Genomic DNA, 20,090 nt, shown 5'->3' with positions numbered 1-20,090 from the left:
TGACTAGGATTCTATTCTTTTCTCACTTTTCTTCTTTTCTTTATTTCAGGTACTTGGGTCGCGTTTATGCGAACAAGTTCTCAGGCCCGTAAAGAAGCATTGGCAAAAGCAGAAACAATAGTGAGTGCTACAATGGTTGATCAACCACCAGTTGTGAATGATACTAAGGCTCTTAAGGCTTTCTCTGAGCCTAAAATCAATGACATTCAGTCGAGCATTATCAGGCCAGCAATTCAGGCCACCACTTTCGAGATCAAACCGAGCACTATTCGGATGGTACAGAACTCAGTGCAGTTTGGGGGTTCTCCGACAGAGGATCCTAATATGCATATTCGGGATTTCATTGAGATCTGCGACACTTTCAAGTTCAATGGTGTTACTGACGATGCCATCAAATTGAGGCTGTTCCCATTTTCTCTAAGGGATAAAGCTAAGGGATGGTTGCATTCTCTTCCTGCAGGATCTATTACGACATGGGAGGATCTGGCTCAGAAATTTCTTACTAAGTTCTTCCCTATGGCCAAAACAGCTGCAATCAGGAATGCTATCACTCAATTCTCTCAGTTGTCGGGTGAAACTTTATGTGAAGCTTGGGAACGCTATAAGGAGATGCTTCGAAAGTGCCCACATCATGGGATGCCTGATTGGATGGTGATAAATTGTTTTTACAATGGGTTGGGTCCTCAATCGAGGCCAATGCTCGATGCTGCATCAGGTGGAGCTCTATGGGCTAAGAGCTATGATGAGGCTTATGAGTTGATCGAGATGATGGCCGCGAATGAATATCAGAATCCTACTCAGCGTCTTCATCAGGGCAAGGTAGCAGGGATTCTGGATGTTGATGTTACTTCAGCTATAGCTGCTCAGCTTAAGGCTCTTACTATGAAGGTGGATTCTTTGGCAAATCTAGGAAATCAGCAGCCACCTTCAGTCTGCGAGCTCTGTGCTGGAGCACATTCTTCAGATCAGTGTGCTATATCGAGCGAATCCGCTCAGTTTGTGAGCAGCTTTCAGAGGTCGCAACAGCCAGCTCCGGCCACTTATCATCCCAATAATCGGAATCATCCGAATTTCAGCTGGAGCAATAATCAGAACTATATGCCACAACAGCAGCAACAATTTCAGCAGCAAGGAGCTAGACCTTTTAACCCTTCTGGTTTTCAACAACAGTTTGCACCGAGGCAGCAATTCCATCCACCCGGATTCCAGCAACAAAATCATGGGGTGGCTGGACAGTCTTCCAATGAAAGATCGGAATTGGAAGAATTAAGACTAATGGTGAAAAGCCAATCGGTGTCAATCAAGACTTTGGAGAATCAGATTGGGCAAATTGCTAATGCGTTGATAAACAGACCACAAGGAACCCTTCCTAGTGTTCCCGAGGCCAATCCGGGTAAGAAAGAGATGAAGGAACAGGTACAGGCTGTCACCTTGAGGTCCGGAAAGGTTACGAAGGATAAAGAATCAGCAACAGAGCGAAGCAAAGAAGAGAGTGATCGACAGGTTGAAACACCCGTGCTCTCATCTGAGTCTGATAGTGGAAAAACTGTTGTTGAAGCTGACAAGAACAAAATCAACGAGGAAGCAAGCAAGGAGTCAGCCGAAAAGTCTAGCCCGAAAACTGATACTGGGGTCAAGCAAGTATATCCACCTCCACCTTTTCCGAAGAGACTTCAGAAGCATAAGCTCGACAAACAATTCGCTAAATTTCTAGAGGTTTTCAAGAAACTACAAATCAACATACCTTTTGCGGAGGCTCTAGAACAAATGCCGAGTTATGCTAAATTTATGAAAGGTATTCTATCTCGGAAACTCAAACTTGAGGAATTGGAGACTGTGGCTTTGACCGAGGAGTGTAGTGCGGTGCTGCAGCAGAAATTGCCTCCGAAGCTGAAAGATCCGGGAAGTTTCACAATCCCGTGTACCATTGGACCATTGTCATTCGACAAGTGTTTATGTGACTTGGGAGCTAGCATTAATCTGATGCCATTATCTGTCTTCAAGAAACTTGGGTTGCCGGAGCCAAAACCTACAACCATGTACTTACAACTGGCTGATCGGTCCATCACATACCCGAGAGGTATAGTGGAAGATGTCTTGGTTAAGGTGGATAAGCTCATCTTCCCTGCTGATTTTGTCATTCTAGACTTCGAGGAGGATGAGAAGATTCCCATTATCTTGGGAAGGCCATTCTTAGCTACAGGCCAAACTTTGATCGATGTGCAAAAAGGAGAGCTTACAATGAGAGTTCAAGATCAGAGTGTCACTTTTAAAGTGTTCAACGCAATGAAATTTCCAACTGACGAAGAAGAATGCTTTAAGGTGGAGCCAATAAAAGCTGCAGCTCATTCGAAAATTGACCAGAGGCCGAAAACTGACATCTTGGAAAGGGTTCTAACAGGTGAAGCTGAATTCGGAGATGAAGAGGAAGTAGAGAAACTTCAGTTCTTGAATGCATCCCCATGGAAAAGGAGGTTCGATATGCCATTCGAGTCTCGTGGTTTAGTAGAGTTTAAAAATTTTCAGGAGCATCTTAAACCATCTATTGAAGAAGCTCCTAATCTCGAACTCAAACTACCACCGGATCTCTTAAGTGAGGTGCAGTTTAGAAGGTTGTCACGGCACTTAGATGACATGCATGACATTCACCGCCGTTTTGCAGAGGATTTGACTCAGGCTCTTGGGAGTGCTTTTCGAACCATTGGTGTTGAGGTTGATTGGCCAGTGTTTGGAGATGGCATGGTGTCTCGACCGCCTGATCCGCCACCCGAGGAGGGTGATCCTCCCGACTTCTAGGTACATTCGATCATTTTTACCGCTTTCAATGGGGACATTGAAAATTTTAAGTTTGGGGGTGGTAATCTAAGGAAGAGCATGTTATTGTAATTTTGTTTATTATTGCATGTGTTAGTTAGTTCATGTAGTTCACGTTTTTTTTTATTTTGTTTTGATTATTTCTCACGTTTTTTTCTATTTTTCTCAATTTTTTTTATTTTACATGTTTAGTAGTAATTGTTGTAGTTAGTATCACGAGCATTTGCATGAATTATGAAGTATAAGCCAAGTTAATTGCCTATGATGAGTTATGTGCGTAGTTCTTGATTAGTAGTTTCAATTGCAATGCTAGGTTAGTACTTGGAAATTGCTTGTGTTGGAAATTGTAATTCACATATGTTCTTGAGATAGGATTTAGACGAAATTCCTTGAATTCTAGGATTGAATTGAGCACCCTTCAGCTTAGGTCTGTAAATCTTAAGTTTGGGGGAACTGAGGAGTAGATATACCTTTCTTAAAAAAAAAAAAAAAGAAATAGTAGTAAATAAAATTCACTAGAAAAATAAGTGGTAGAATTAACTAGGTTGAGCTCATTAGTACTCGAGTAATTAAGTCCGAGGGGACTTTGTGCCTAACAACCTAAAGCCCTTCGTGGTTTGGGATTGTTGACCCAACGCTCGCTACATGGGTACTAGTGCATAAATCTTTAGGGATCTCAACCATTGCACGGTTAAATAAACCACTAGAATAAAGTGAATAATTGGTGTGTGAAGTCTTGTGGTGTTCGTAACGCATTTACACTGCGAAGCGCTCTGACCTTAGACCGAGCAATTAATCACCAATAAAAAGAAAAAAAATATAGTGAATAAAATAGAAGGGTGTGGACATTCTTTGGGACCTTGGCTTTTAGTTGGACTTAAGTGACGGGGTGTTAGTTTTAAACTTTTACGATTCTTGATTGGGATTCTGTGGGAGTAGTAGTTTTTATCTTGTCTCAATAAAAGAGCATGCTTGCACACACTAGCACTCCACACTTGTAAATAGAAGAGTATTTGACTTAGTAGCGAGAGAAGTGAAATTCGAGAACATTAGCACAATCTGAGGTATTTTAATTGACAAGGCAATTACTTCATAGTTCACTCATTCATCACGTAGTTGCATTCATGCATTGCATTGTATTATTGTATAGTGTCATTGACGCTTGAGGACAAGCATCAGTTTAAGTTTGGGGGTGTGATAAGTGATATTTATACACACTTATAGGCCTTCATTTCCACTTAAATTGGTTGGTTGTACTTAAGTGTTTAGTGTCTTTTGATGTGTTTTTAGTGTTTTTCTGTGCAGGTCACGAGTTGAGGTGATGAAGCGAGTTTCTATCATTTTAGGTTGTTTTTGGTGCATTATTTGCAAGAATAGAGAAATGTGGATTCATCACGACTTGGGATTTTGTGGGTACATCTTCTACAAACCCTCACGAGAACACACTCGTCCACTAGAGCTATCTAGGGGTTTAAAGGGCTTGTTGCATATGCTAAATGCAACCGTGATCACCTACGAAAGTGGTACTAGAGCAAAGAAGGGCATGCACGCGAGAACGAGCTAAAAACGAAGAAACAGGCTGCCAGTGGCAGACAGTAGCGCGCCCGCGCTAGTTCTTAGCGCGCCCGCGCTACATTAAAGCCAGCTAGCGCGCCTGCGCTTGTTTAGCGCGGCCGCGCCCAGCAGAAGTGTTCCGGGCCGATTTTTGGAGCTTTTCTGAGGGATTTTAGCAGCGTTCGAGGCCCGGTTCACTTGGTCAATGTATTTATTTTCTCATGTGTAAAACCCTAGCCTCGGGGGGGAAAAAGAAGAAGAAGAAGTAGTAGATAGAGAACAATATTATAGTTTTAGTTATCTCGTGTAATCAAGCACATTATCAGTTTTGTAGTGGATCGTTCTTCGCGAGAAAGTGACAGTTTCGAGCGAGATCGTGAACATCAATTCTGTAACGTTGTGTTCTTTATTATTAATTCTAGCATCTATATTCCGTTTAAGTCTCGTATTGTAGTTATCATGTTTTCATTAGAACCCATGATGTCGATTAGTTCGATTATGAACTAACCGCCTTCATGGGATTCTAATGGATTTATCGATGTAGTCTAGTAACGAGATTGTTTGATTGATTATGTGACGTACGTTGATTTCTTTGCATGAGCCGTGCTTATTCTTCTTAGGAGCGTAGCTAACTTCTAAGTTGTTTGTTAATTCTTTCTGAAGCGAGAGTGGATGATTGAATTTAGAACTATGCCATGTAAACATAGGATTATGTGAATGAAGCATAATTTGTGATAGACTTGAACTATTTTTATCACCCTGTGTAATCACGATAGACGACCTGTTATTAAACCTCTCTGCTTACACTACCGCTATAGAGATATAGGGTCTGAGCTTTGTTGGTGTCCATGAGATTTCTGTCTTAATTGTGGATTTTGATTGGTATGATATGTGTGCAACGAGAGTTGGCATGTATTACTTTCGTGTTGTCTGATTAGGATCAACAGTCACATGTTAATCAGTAATTTCAATTCTAGATGAATTCGATAATGAAGTTAGAATTCCATGTGTTTTCCTATTCTGATTTTGATTAGTAAATTTAGTTAGTAGTATAAAAGAACCCATTCTTGTTAATTGTCTTAGCAGTGAAAATTACTCATACATTGTTGCATAGGTGCGTATTCTTTAATTCACCAGTCTCTGTGGGATCGAACTTAATATATTACTTGTGATCACGTGCACTTGCGTGTAGATTTTTGCGAACAGGAATCAAGATTCGTGATGGTGGTTTTGGTCGCCGGAGAGTGGTGGTTGTTTGTTTTAGGGGGTGGCTGAGATTAGGGTTTTGAGTTGGTGTCACGTGCTCTCAACTCATGATCCTCCAATGTGCCTACGTACCCCTATATTTATAGGGGATCAAGCCGTACGTAGTTCTATTGAACCAAGACTCCTAGTTTGATCAGGACTAGGCCTCTTGGGGATAAGACCAACCCGGAGGTGGTGACTTATCTCTTAGACGTCCAACGCCTTCAGAGTCCTACTCCAGTTAGAATTAAGCCTTGAGGCCAACTACCTCAGACTCCTAGTCCAAGTACATCACGGATACGGCATCATCTCCACTACGAGAGATGACACTAACCGCTACTTTTCGTAGCATGGAAGAGACGTCTAGTAGAGCCGTGACCAATTCCTTGAGGTGTAGGGCGCGCCCTTCCCCCTTAGTGAAGGTTCTCACTAAGAGGTAAGACAAGTAAGGAGCCAAGTTACACAATCGTCTCAGTCCCCCAATGAGGGCTAACTCACCAGAATACAGGACCCAGACATATGATCGGCCTTCATGTCACCCCTGAGGGCCTTCTACAACCGTGATCACCCCAAGCCCCCGCACGAGGACAACCCGGCAGATAGCAGGATTGGGGATTATAGATCACGCCCGGTCGTAACCCGGGAACTACCAGATGATCCTGATAACTTCCAGATGAGCCTGGCACTAGTCTTCATATCCCTCGGAAGGGTTGTCTTCAATATCCCCCGGAGGGGTGGTCTTCATATCCCTCGGAAGGGTCGTCACTGAGACTCACTCATCCTCTCACACAATGCGTCCACATGTGGGCGCGACCCCTGAGGGCGCGCCCTTTGTCTTCGCTGTCTTGTCCCATTAGTTGTCTCAACAACACATCAGACAGGTCCTTCTTTAACATGAGGTCGCGTCCCCGGGGAGGCGGGGACACCCCGTTAAAGGCGCGCCCTTGGTCACCTCCGAAGAGGGCGCGCCCTCCTCCACAGATTACACGACATGGGTGGACGGAGGTCGGTCGCGTCTCTCCATCAACATTCTCAAGAGTCGCGTCCCTCCTCGTGACTCGGAGGACGCGTCTTCTTCACGCAACATCGGCGGATTAGTCACGCCACGGAGGGCTGCGCCCATTCCGTTCAGACTAGTCTCTTCAAGGGTCGGTCGCGTCCTCCCTTTAAAAGCAGGGGGACGCGTCCCGATACCTCATATAGAGATTTTAGCCCAATTCATGTCTTACTTAGTTAAACTAAGTACATACCCGGCCCAATAAGGACCTAGCCAACTTTGGCTTATTACTAGCGCGAAGGGCCGCGCCTTTCCGGACAGACCCCGAAGGAGGCGCGCCCTCCGCTCCAATGACCAAATTTGGTCATAACAAGCACTTATAAAAAATTAGGAATGCTAGCTTTTGTTTCAGGGCTTCTACTTATTTCCCAAACACTTTAATCTCTTATAAATCTTATCTCGCTTCTAACTTCTACTCCACTTATTTATTTTATACAAGAAGCACTTATTTTAACCTCACCCAAACGGTCCCTAAGCAAAGAAATCAATTATTGGTCAACACATTAGCCTGTGTACAGATAATAAAATTCATGATTGTTATCAATATTACAAGAACTCATTGTTCCTTGAACTTAACAATTTTATCACCAATCATCATATTTTATTTGGATAGTGTTTGGTATCTTAAATTTTTCTTAAATATGTGACAGATATATAATCGATTTTAATTGGGTGGTTTATGTAGATACGAAATTCATTATAATTAATCTGAAAAAGTTAGAAGCAGCTGTGAGCCTGTGACCAAAGAGTCACCATATAAATCTTGTGCTATCGAGAATTCAAACTTCAAACACACCCTCATTCAGTGCTGTGCATGAGAGTATACAATGCAGATCGTGATGGCAAATATTAGGTTATAGCAAAGATCAGGTTACGCAACATGATGAGGAAAAACAGTTTTTTTTACGGAAAAGGCAGTTTATTTAATAGTTGAGATCTGAACCAACTTAAAAGATGAACAAACATAGAACATGATTTGTTATAATATACTAAAAAATGCAACCTCCTCAATCATCAAAAGAGCTACCTGGTCACAAACTACACAAAGTGACGAATGACGACCAGCAAGCATATAATCAGGCCATGACAAAGACATGTGAAATCTAGGGAATGACCGAGAGGATAGAGATACGTCAGAATTTATGTAGCCTCTGCCGCACTAGTTATTTAAAATAATTGATACTTAATATTATAATACAAATTATAAGATTAAGGTAAATATTATAATTAACTACTCACTCCGTCCCGTCTAACAGTATAGATTGGATTTGGCACGAATTTAAGAAAAATTATAATATGATGAGAAAAAGTAAGAAAAGTCGGTAAAGTGATATGACGAATCAATATTTAATATATAAAGTGAGTGTAGTGGAAGAAAATAGTGGATGTAAATGGATTTTTATGTGATAGATTTTTACTTACTATTTTTGATAACTTTTGTCTTTTAAAATGTATAAAATTGAATAAGATATACATAAAAGGAAATTTGTAACATCCCGCATTGTGGATAAAACAGTATTTGAAGTTTTGGACCTTTATAAACACAAGCAAATAACTAATATATATCAATTTGCTAGCACTTTTGGGCCGACTCGAGTTACTACATATGGTATTCAGAGCCAACTCTCGACCTTGATTAGTTAAGTTGCCGGAGACGGGGACACGAATGATGGGATATTATCCCATAATGACAGGATTCCGGAGGTGGGGACACGAATCCAACAGGTATTATCCCACATTGGCTAAGGGGCTACGATCTAGGCCTAGGCGTTATCCGTTTCGATTTAAGTGAGGGAGTTTGTAACACCCAATCCCAATTGGGCCAGTGTATTTGGACTTAGATTCGGATTCGGAATTAAGGATTTGACCCGATTTTTGAAAAAGGTCGGGATTTGACCCGATTTTCACAAAAGTGTATAGAAATGAATAGGACATAGTACAAAGATATTAAAAATATTTTATATTATAAAAAAATATTACAAATTATATACGAGTAATCAATATTCTTATGAATATGTGGCGGAAAATAAAAAAGCGACTAGCAGCATCTATATGCTCTGAGAGCATCTCCAACGGTACTCCTAAATCATTCCCTAAACAATAATATAAAATGTGGCTACTAGTAAGTTAATACACCGGAAAACGTTAGAACTCCAATGCTACTCTTTATATTTGGCTCCTTATTCACATTTTATATTTATTTTATATAAATGAGAGGAAAAAGTTAACTAAAAGAGAGAGAAGATTGAAGGAAAAATAATATAATATTGAGTTAGGAGCTACTAGATGCTCTTTAAAAGAAAGGAGAGAGAATAGGCTCCTAAATTTTTAAAGAGCATCTAGGAGCCCATTGGAGCACTAAATTTTGATTTGCTCCTAAATTTTAGACTTAGGAGCTTGTTTAGAGAGCCCCTTGGAGTTGCTCTGAGTGACCTAACTTATTCTGGTAATCATAATGAAACAATGAAGGAAACACAAAAGCAAGTGGAGGGAGCTGGCTAGCTAGCCTCCTTTTTATCTCTTTCATAACGCAACGAGCAATCAAAGGATGCATCACATGTTTAACTTTTCCACATGTATGCAAATCATTTCCAACTTTGATATTCCAATTATTATACCTTTTACTTTTACTGTTAATAAATTACAAATATTTTAGTTAATATCCCTGCCCAAATTGCAGTTTATTGCGATTTAACATGTCCCTGCCCAAACTGCAGTTTAATTAATATTCCAACCCATAATTCTAAAAAAATAAAAAAAATAAAAACCTTTTAGCCTCTTATTCTTTTCCTAACTTTTGTCGATTTTCATTTTATACCGGTAAAAAACTTCAAATCAATTATTTTCTCTGTTTTATTTTCTTCTTTCAATAATACTCTTCCCCAGGTAAGTCTTTTTATCTTTCTAGATTGTGTTGTTAGTTTGATAAACGGGAGAGTTAATTCCCAAAGTTATTTCGGTTCTGTTTATCTCTCTTTGTGAGAGTTTGGTGTGCTTTTTTTTTTTTCCCAGTGTGATTCAATATCCAGGACGTTAGATCTGGAAATTTCAAGGGTTTAATTTGATTAAAATTTATATGAGATTGCAATTACAGTTGATAGCTCAAACCAACAGTGATAGCTCAAACTCGTTGTGTGAAATCGCTACATGTACATATATCAAATTCAAATCGCTTGATTGTGTTTTCATAAAGTTTAGATTAATCAACGATATGATCCATTTTATATTTTTTTGACTTGATTTTTTTTAGATGTCGTATGACTTTTCATTTTCAAATAATTTCCTCTTCTAAAAAAAAAATTTAATATCCTTACCCAAAATGCACAAACACAAAATAAGAATAGTCGTGACGGCAAACACAACACGATAAATTAATATTTTTCTGGTTCAAAAAACGAGAAAACAGTATCTTTTAATAAAACTTCTTTAATCTCTCGTAGCAAAATTATTTTAGAAAATATAATCTTACTTCTAGAAAATAATTATATTTTCAAAGAAAAAGTAAAATTATTTATTTATTTCTCAAGATGTAATGACATAGGCGAATATTTAAGAAATTGAGTGTTGTTTTGTTTTGTGTAATGCTGAGATGTTTGGTACAATGAGTGGATTGAGCTGATTGGGGTGCAATTTCAACTAATTGAAGGAGTCATCTTGATGTTATTTTCAAACTCTAAAAAGTAAAGAAAAGTAAATTGGGTGCTTAATCAGCGTCTCTTTTGTTTCTTACGCTCGAGATCATATATTATTACTCAATCAAATATGATATCCACTAAAGGTGTATCACTAGTTTTGCTAGAAGAGCGGAAAGCGTATGCTATGATTTCTAATTTAGGGACGTGCAGTCGATTGATATTTTAATTGATTTTGTGCGAATTTTTGATAAAATATCGCAGAGTTGATGAGATTTAAGCACAATGCTTCAAAATCTTATTAATTTTGGTGGAATTTCAAACAACTTTAAAATACATTAAAGAATGCCACAAAATCCATCATTTTATGAAATCCAAAAGAATCCATCAGCATTTGAATACCTTCAAATTTTAATGGATTTTAAATAATCCCAATTGAATACCATCGGATTTTAAAACATAATTTAAAATCCCAATTGAATACCAACAGATTTTGTTGCATAATTTAAAATCCCAATTGGATACCTCAATATTTCAATGGATTTCAAACAATCTCAATTGAATACCCTCGAATTTCATAAATAAAAAAAATATTTTAAATCTCAATCCAATACACCTATTTTAGTCCCTGATTGTATTTGTTCTTTCCGACTTCCGAGCGTCAAACTTGTTTATTCAGATGGTGCTATAAATTTACTATAATAACATATGCTAATCAATAAGTTTAGAATTTTTTTTATTAAAATAAGCGACTTATCAATTGAACAATGCCAGGGCAAAGCCAGAATGGATATTGGGCTGGTTCAACAATATTTGTATTGCTATATCCATTTAATAGATGGCGATGCAAAAATTTGGGAGTAAATGCAACATCTCCATTTAACAATTGACGTCATTAGTTTGGGCCTGAGCTGCAAAGAGAGGATAATATTTATTTCATAGACTCCACTTCGCGGTAGAGACGGCGACAACTCCAAGCTCACGAGAAAACATTGATCCGTCAAACCCTCAATTTGTTAGAGTATCTCCAATGGGGTTAATTATAATTGTTGACTAAATCAGATTCGCAAAACATTATGTAAAATTTGTTGAAAATATTGTGCTTCAATGGTATTGGCTATATTGGTTGGTTATAATTTAAAAATAATATGCCATTAATATTTTATATTGTTAAAATAGAATATATCAGTTCAATATGGCAAAAGCAACCCTAATGCAAGCCCTCCTTACTTATATTTGGTCTAGGTGGACAAGATTTAGGGGTTAGAGGGAGCAAAAAGCCAACTCCTATAATGTCACATCATCAATATTACATATAATATAAAATATGATATATTTACTCCAACTCTACTTTTTTCACATATATTACCTTAAATATTGAATAAATACTAATTTTTAAATTATAGGTAACAGTATAGGTAATACCATCGGAGTAAAACAACTTTTTGCTTACTTATAATTTAGGTAACCATTATTTTATTATATTTTAGATAACCAATATAGGGATTACCCTTGGAGATGCTCTAATAAATGATGTGTAATTTTCTTATAGATTTCTTACAGACCTATAAAAGTTCGACAAATATAGTCATCCATCGGAGGTTGACTAAAATTATAGATAACAGATGGGTATGGTTGGAATGTGAGTTTTTCAAGAGGTTGGCTAAATTTTTTATTTTTAGGATGACAACTCACATTTTACCTAAACGTTTTAATGGTTGGAGATGCATGTAAATAATTTGTCAATCCCTCCATTCTTCAACAAGATTTACTGACTTATTTATTTAATTCTCCGCCAAAGTCTTAACCTGTTTTAGTTACAAATTCTACTACATAATCTTTAAGTACTTAAGCATGGATAAATATAAATGTTTAGGATTGTCAAAGTGACTTAGTCTGGTTGTTATAAAAACATGCATTGTTCAACAATTTCCCACAATTTTTGAGAAGAAAATCTATCACAAATTCTTCTCTGATAACAACACTAATACCAAGTTATACACGTAGGTAATGTTTAAATTTCACTAAATCTTTGTTTACAGTGTATAAGTGTGCTATACATTTCATTTATATTTTTCAAAAACTTTGTGTTTCTTGATGTTAACGGGAGAAACTGGTTAACAACAGATGTGGGTATCTGAGTGATTTCAGGAAGGAACAACGAAGAACACGGGACGGGAAGTGATGGATGATGTAGCTGATCTTGTGTTTGATCCTCAAGAGAAAGAGAGAAGTATTCTCAGGTGTTTCTCAGCAAGAATCAGATTATGAGCACAAGAGGCCTACGTACCCTTATTTATAAGGGTTCAGGCTACCACGTAGTTCTTACGGGCCAAACTTCTTAGCATGGGCTAAGTGTCAGTCCGGTCCATCAGGGCCCAGGTCCGTAGGAACTTGAGGGCTGCCGTCAGAAGAGGCCCGTACTCGCATCGCCTAGGCCCATATGGCAAGAGGCTGTCATGGAGCGGGTTGAAATGTAGATAGTGATCCAATAAGCGGAGGTAAAGACCTCGAGATCCATACTCGTGGGCCCAACGGGTCCAGGCACGAGCCTTCATGTCTTCATCATCCTCTATGGGGCGAGGGAGCCCGATCATCATCTTACGGGGGGATATAACCTGAAGTGGAAGGCATAGCCCTAATGACGAGAGCCCAAAGGACTTAGTAGAACAAAGCACGTGACTTCTCCGATGAGGCCACCTTGTAGTTGAGTGGACGAGGCCTAGAGGCCTAGCTGGAGAGTGAGCCCTGGGGTGATGACCCCCAGGTTATTGGCATTTATCTATGATGACCCCTGAGAGGCATGAGGCCCTAAAGCAATGAGGCCCTAGGCTCATTGGTATGTCTTCATGATGGCCCTTCAGGGTGATGACCCCTAGGGCTCCTCCTTAAGTCTTCATAAATATTCTAAGTAATGGGAGCTTATTAACGAGCCACCCTATCAGAATGATGAGCCCGAAGGACCCGGTCCAAACAGATTGCTGAGCCTAGTATCTTTGGCCCAATCTTCTCCCCCTTCTATGAACTCAATACATCTTCATAAATAGAGGTGGACAGGCCCACCTTGGTGATCCATATCTGATTATGGGCCTGCCGAGACCCGTGTCGATTTTTGGGCATAACAACTACCTCCGATTCTTGCTCGTCATTAGGGATGCGAGGAAGAATCCTAGTGAGGCCTTTGGCTCCTGAGGATGTGCGTGTTTGATGAGGCTATGAAAAGCGACCCCAATTCCAGCGAGCCGTTCCCTAGCGACCCCGGCACGAGCCTAGGTGAAGAACACTTGGACATGCGAGGCCTCTCCTAGCGACCCTGGCGAGAGCGAGCCATGGCGAAGTGCCCCCTTTTGGGATGAGGGGCCAAGCGATGCGAGCCTATGGATGTGATGCCCCACCCACCATAACTGTCGGACAGCTGGCAGGTGGAACTGATGGGGTGGCCAATAACAGTGTGCCACGTGCCCCATCCGTCCTTCTCTCTCTTCCGCCTATAAATACCCCCAATCATTTTCAATCATTTCCATTTAGATATTTTAGGAATTCAAACTCCTCGCTGCGCCTCGCTGAAAACCTGGCTCGCATAAGAGTTTTTACCAAATACGCGAACCGTAGCCCCGCTTCGTCAACCTCTTCAACTTCCCAGTCTTCTTCATCCTCGTCGCCTGAATCTAAAAGTAAGTTCCCAAGAACTTGCATCTTATATTTTTGTATGTATAGCACATAATTACTATGCATGCCTATTGTTCCTAATATCATTTCGGCTCGCGGGTGAGGCTGCCTCGTTATCTAGTCATTCGGTCTTCGCCCGCGACCCCTGCTTATGCGACCCCCCAGACTTGGGGTCGCATAACGACCCTGACCTAGCATATAGGGCCGCAGCGGGTGTGATGTGATGACACTAGTTTTCTTTCCTTCATCTTATTTCTTTAAAGCACACACTCATCCACCATCTTTTTACAGATGTCTGAGAGCGAAGCGAGCCACGCCTTGTCCTCCGCCCCGTCCCCAGTCATTCGCCGGCCTCACGATCAAAGGGGCCCTGCAGGCTCGTCGATTGACCCCAATATGGTCTCGAGGACCTCTTCTCATGCCGTCTACCCCGAGGAGCCGTTGAGCGAGGAGGCCGTTAGGGAGGTAACCCGGGTAGAGTCTTCGATGCAGAGCGAGTCAAGCGGACTTCACCTGTATCTCGATAAGGCTTGGTCAACAGAGGACTTCCATTCTCTGAGAGACCCGGTAGGTTGGAGGGGAAAAACGCCATCAAACCCCGAGGGTGGTTTATTTGATTTTTCATCTCTGGAGAAGTCGCCTCGCCTATTGTCTCGAGATGAGGCCGAGGCCCACGTCCCTGAGTTGCTCGCATTGGATAGGGAAAAGAAGAGGCGACGCCCTAACAGCGAGGGTTCTGATATAGGTGATGCGAGCCCCCAGGGGCCGGGACTCCAGCACTGACGAATCCCTGCGAAGGGCCTACTACGAGGTTGAGGTTGAGGCCGAAGACGAATCTAACTCCGAGGAAAGGGAATGGCAAGAGGGAGACCCCGAGCCTGATTATCTTGATGAATTTGCAAGCCCCGAGGCTAACTCTGATGAACTCGAGGATGTGACCCGGGCTGTCAACTATTGTAATTATGACTATGTTCCCGAGGAATCGGAGGAGCCATACCGTGCGAACCCTCAGCCCGAGCTGGAGGGGCCTATTTATTCTGGGGCCCTTCAAGACGATGCTTCGTCATCCGCGAGGCCCAAATCGCCTCGCTTTCTAGCCTGCAAGGATATTTCCACTTCTTTAAGCGAAAGGGACTTGGCTGATTTTGCCGAGCAGTATAATTTGGGGGGTCGCCTCGTTCTTCCTCGACCCCACCAAAGATTTTATAGATTCAACTTCGCGGAGAACGTGGGAAGGGTGCCTAGGCTCGTCCTTTCGTCTGCATTAGTAAAGATTGGGGTCGCCTCGCCCCTTCACCCATTTCTAGCTGAACTATGCGAGCTGTATCAGCTTGCCCCGATACAAATCAACCCCAACGGCTAACGCTGAATGATTGCCTTGTATATTATTTATAAGGAAGAGGGGTTCGGTACCCTCGATGCTAGGACCTTGGGGTATTTCCTCCAGCTGAAGCGGTTTTTCTATGCCTATGATGTTCCTCGGGTGAAGACCTCTTTCAACTACAAACCTGGTAAGAGACCCCTTTCCATTTTAAGTGCTGACCCTTTTAAGTCGTGTGTCCTCGCAGTAGCCCCGACTCGCACCGCCCTCAAGGACGAAGAGAAGAGGGTCGCTGACCAAGTACTCTCTCTTCCTCCCGAGAAGAGGAATGTGATGGAGTTGCTTTCCAGGGAGAACTTGATTAAGCACGGTTTTCTTAACCCAGCCATCGACGAGGTTCCCCGCAGGATGGTGAAGAAGAAACTGGCCGTGGCCAAGGCCCCCAAGGCCTCGTTACGAAAGAAGGCTAGGGGAAAACGCCCCATGAAAGAAAGTAGGAATCCTTGCGACGCGAGCCGTGGGGTCGCTCGAACAGCGTAGCGAACCCGCGACTCGCATTCTCACATGTTACTTTTGCGTGCATCCTTCCTGTTTTGTATGCTTCCTGTTTAGTGTTCACATATTTGTTTATTTCTGTTGTGGCCTATTGGATTACTCTTCTGTGTTGCAGAAATGCCAAGGTCTTCGATACAGCGAGGCCCAGTTCCTTTTGCCACAGACGATGACGATGTTGCAATCCTTAGCGGATAGAAGGTGGCCCCAAAAGGGTTTATGGCCGATGCAAGGCGTCCCCCATCGAGGACCCTTCCCTTTGAGCCTGATTCCAAGAAGGCCCGGCTTGGCGACCCCCGGCTATCATGACCTCTTCTGCTCCCAGCGACCCCCTGCAGCTGCACCCATCATTGGTGGGGTCACCACTACTTTCTCTAAGTATGGCTATAGCCCAGCTAGTGAGTCTGAAGTCTTGACTTGGATCCTTCGCCGCTAGAGGAGAACAACTCACTTCTTACCAAGCTTCTCGGCGAGGCGTTCATTTGCCAAGCCTTGCATGCCCGGGAAGTGAAGGGGCTCGCTGCTGCTTAGGGGAAGCTGGCTTAGGATAATAAAATCCTGCAGCAGAGAGTTGATGACCAGTCTCTCCAGATCACTCACCTGAAGAATGCTTAGAAGGACGCTGTTTACAAGGCCACTTCCAAAATCAAAAAGGAGCTAGATGAGGTCAGGGGGAAGCTGAAGACAGCTGAGGAGGAGAACCAGAAGTTGGACGAGGCCAGGGCCACTGCTGTGCGAAGCGGGGAAAGCCTCACTGAGGAGTTGGCAGCTATGAAGACTAACCAGCCTGTCATGCTTCGCGAGGCCAAAGTCTCTGGGCAGATTTCATTCATTAAGGGGTTCATGAGGGTATTCCCGGACTTTGATTGGTCTAAGATGGGCGAGGCCACGGCTCGTTATGCTGCCGACCTGAGGGCCGAGATGGAGGAGGATGAGGCTGCGAGGCGGGCCGAAGAGGAGGCCGCGAAGCGAACCGGGGAGGGCGACGACGCGGCTCGTACCCAAGGCGATCAGGATCCCCCGGCCGACTAGCTACCCTGAACTTTATTCCTTCCCTATCCAGTTTTAAACTTTGAACAAACAAAAAGGAGTTGGGCAACCTTTAATGCTCCACATATGTATTTGTGAATAATCTTTTACTCTGGATTTTTGTCAACTATTCTCGGGTCGCTATTTAGCGAGCCCCATTTTCAATTCAACTACTATTCTTGCCTTAATGCTTGTTGTAATATTATGTTATCCTCGTTTTCTTCAGGTCATGTGGCCCAGGCCTCGAGGCGCCATGACATGTTTAGTGCGACCTCTCCTCACTGGGAGGGGGTCATTCTAATTTGGCTTTTTCTGTCCACGGCAGGTACTTTGTTTTCAGTACTTTTACATAAGTGTTTTGGGGTCGCTTATGCGAGCCCTATATCTGTTGCAATACAGATAATGGGTCGTGTCCACTCCTTGCAGGGAGAGTGGGTCACATCTCCCATTTTCTGACAAGTATGCGGGGGTCGCATACTATGGCATAACTGATGGGATATGACCGCACCCGTTTGATAGGGGGTCATACCCTCAATCGGTTTTTTCCTTGTTGGCTTCGCTCTACGAGCCCGGAGTTGGGGTCGCGTAGCGAGCATAAAGTTGGGGTCGCATATCGAAGCCCGATGACAAGGGGGTCGTTTTTGCGAGCCAAACACCCTTATCAGATCATACGTACGCATACAGTTTTCACACATGATAAAATTCGTGCTGAGCTGCTCTGAAAACTTTGAAATTACTAGAATTCAAGTGCATAGATAGATATGTGGGACAAGCCCCCACTGCTCAATTAAAAAGTACTAGAAGAATGCGTAAATAGATATGTGGGACAACCCCCAACTATTTAGGCATACTAAAGAGTACTAGGAGAGGCATCTATATGACCACTACCCCCTAGACTTAGGATGAATAATATTCATGTTGAGTCTAGAACAAGAAGGAACTACTGATAGTATTTGCGGAGGTGCTCCGCATTCCATGCTCTGAGAACCATCTTGTCGTCCATATTTACCAAGTGATAGGTGCCTCCCCAGATTACGGCTTTGACTTTGTAGGGTCCTTCCAAGTTTGCCCCAAAAACTCCATGTGCAGCCACCTTAGTGTTTGGCATGACTCTCCTAAGAACCAGATCACCAACGCGAACGGGACGATCTTTCACTTTTCCATTGTAGTGCCTGACGGCCCTTTGTTGATAGGATGCCAGCCTAATTTGGGAGTTTGTCCTCACTTCTTCAATCATATCCAAGTAGAGGCGATGGTTGGCCTCATTCATTTCAGGATCATAATGGTCTCTGCAGAAGGAACCAGCTCCTACTTTAACCAAGACCATGGCCTCGCAGCCATACGTGAGAGAGAAATGGGTCTCACCTGTTGTACTCCGAGGCATAGTGTTGTAGGACCACAACACCTGGGGGAGCTCCCCAGGCCAATCACCTTTGGCTTCCTCTAGTTTTGCCTTGAGGGTATGCTTGATGATCTTATTGATGGCCTCAGTATGGCCGTTGGACTGAGGGTGGCATACTGCTGAGAAATCCTTTTTTATGCCAAGTGCCTCACAAAAGTCCCGCAACTCCTTGCTATCAAATTGTTCACCATTATCCGAGATAAGCTTGTATGGGATCCCATAGCGGCACACAATAGACTTGTGCACAAAGTCTTTGATCTTTTTAGCGGAGATAGTGGCTAGAGGCTCAGCTTCTACCCATTTGTTGAAATAGTCTATGGCCACCACCGCCCGCGTATTTAACACCCCCCTTGGCCTTGGGTAGTTCACCAATTTAGTCAATCCCCCACATAGCAAAAGGCCAAGGGCTAGAGAGGGAGGTAAGCCTAGTTGCCGGTTAATTGCTATAATTGGCATACCTCTGTCACCTATTGCAGCTACGAGCAAAATCTTGGGCATCTTGTCTGATGGTGGGCCAATAATACCCCTGATGTACGATCTTTTGAGCGAGGGAGCCACCCCCGAGTGATTACCACAGATCCCTTCGTGTATCTCTCGCATGATGTAGTTGCACTCCTCTCCGTATATGCACTTGAGGAGAGGGGAATTGAAGCCTATCCTGTATAGGACATTGTCATAGATCACATACCGAGCAGCCTTGTACTTGAGGCGCCTCGCCTCATTTTTGTCTTCGGGCAAGGTGCCTTCTTTGAGAAACTCCAGAATGGGGGTCATCCATGTTTCCCCAGCATCACCAATCGCCATTATTATAACTGCTCCTGTTTCCTCTATTTTGGGAACGCTGGGGCATTTCAAAGTTTCCAAAGGAATGACTCCTAAGAGGACAGCCTCCTTTTGTGATGCCAATTTTGACAGTGCATCCGCATTCGCATTAAACTCCCTTGGGATCCTCTCGAGATGGACTTCCTTGAAACACCCCATTAGACGCCAGCACAATTGAATATACGCGTCAGTTTGGATTCCATTCCATTGGAACCATCCTTTCACTTGCTCCACCACTATCATAGAGTCACTGTATATAGCCGGATTTTCAACTTACGGGGGGATATAACCTGAAGTGGAAGGCATAGCCCTAATGACGAGAGCCCAAAGGACTTAGTAGAACAAAGCACGTGACTTCTCCGATGAGGCCACCTTGTAGTTGAGTGGACGAGGCCTAGAGGCCTAGCTGGAGAGTGAGCCCTGGGGTGATGACCCCCAGGTTATTGGCATTTATCTATGATGACCCCTGAGAGGCATGAGGCCCTAAAGCAATGAGGCCCTAGGCTCATTGGTATGTCTTCATGATGGCCCTTCAGGGTGATGACCCCTAGGGCTCCTCCTTAAGTCTTCATAAATATTCTAAGTAATGGGAGCTTATTAACGAGCCACCCTATCAGAATGATGAGCCCGAAGGACCCGGTCCAAACAGATTGCTGAGCCTAGTATCTTTGGCCCAATCTTCTCCCCCTTCTATGAACTCAATACATCTTCATAAATAGAGGTGGACAGGCCCACCTTGGTGATCCATATCTGATTATGGGCCTGCCGAGACCCGTGTCGATTTTTGGGCATAACAACTACCTCCGATTCTTGCTCGTCATTAGGGATGCGAGGAAGAATCCTAGTGAGGCCTTTGGCTCCTGAGGATGTGCGTGTTTGATGAGGCTATGAAAAGCGACCCCAATTCCAGCGAGCCGTTCCCTAGCGACCCCGGCACGAGCCTAGGTGAAGAACACTTGGACATGCGAGGCCTCTCCTAGCGACCCTGGCGAG

The 20,090-nt window shown here is 42.9% G+C and overlaps 1 protein-coding gene and 1 non-coding gene across 2 annotated transcripts; both read right to left on the bottom strand.

The window, feature by feature from the left end:
• Positions 1 to 531: 531 nt before the first annotated feature.
• Positions 532 to 638, bottom strand: LOC135147428 (small nucleolar RNA R71). Its single transcript, XR_010285005.1, has one exon. It is a non-coding gene; the product is annotated as a small nucleolar RNA R71 (small nucleolar RNA).
• A 17,175-nt stretch (positions 639 to 17,813) lies between these two features.
• On the bottom strand, positions 17,814 to 19,256 carry LOC135147163 (uncharacterized). The gene has a single exon (XM_064080014.1). The coding sequence runs from the start codon at positions 19,254 to 19,256 to the stop codon at positions 17,814 to 17,816; it is 1,443 nt and encodes a 480-aa protein (XP_063936084.1).
• Positions 19,257 to 20,090: the final 834 nt, after the last annotated feature.

The sequence above is a fragment of the Daucus carota genome, chromosome 6 (genome assembly GCF_001625215.2).
Source record: "Daucus carota subsp. sativus chromosome 6, DH1 v3.0, whole genome shotgun sequence".
Lineage (NCBI taxonomy): Eukaryota > Viridiplantae > Streptophyta > Magnoliopsida > Apiales > Apiaceae > Daucus > Daucus carota.
The sequence above is the reverse complement of the archived record's forward strand: the minus strand, read 5'-3'. Positions and strand labels throughout refer to the sequence as shown.

Bases quoted from the DNA above. Each gene is read 5' to 3' on its own strand.
- LOC135147163 (XM_064080014.1), bottom strand. From the start codon at position 19,256: ATGGGGTGTTTCAAGGAAGTCCATCTCGAGAGGATCCCAAGGGAGTTT.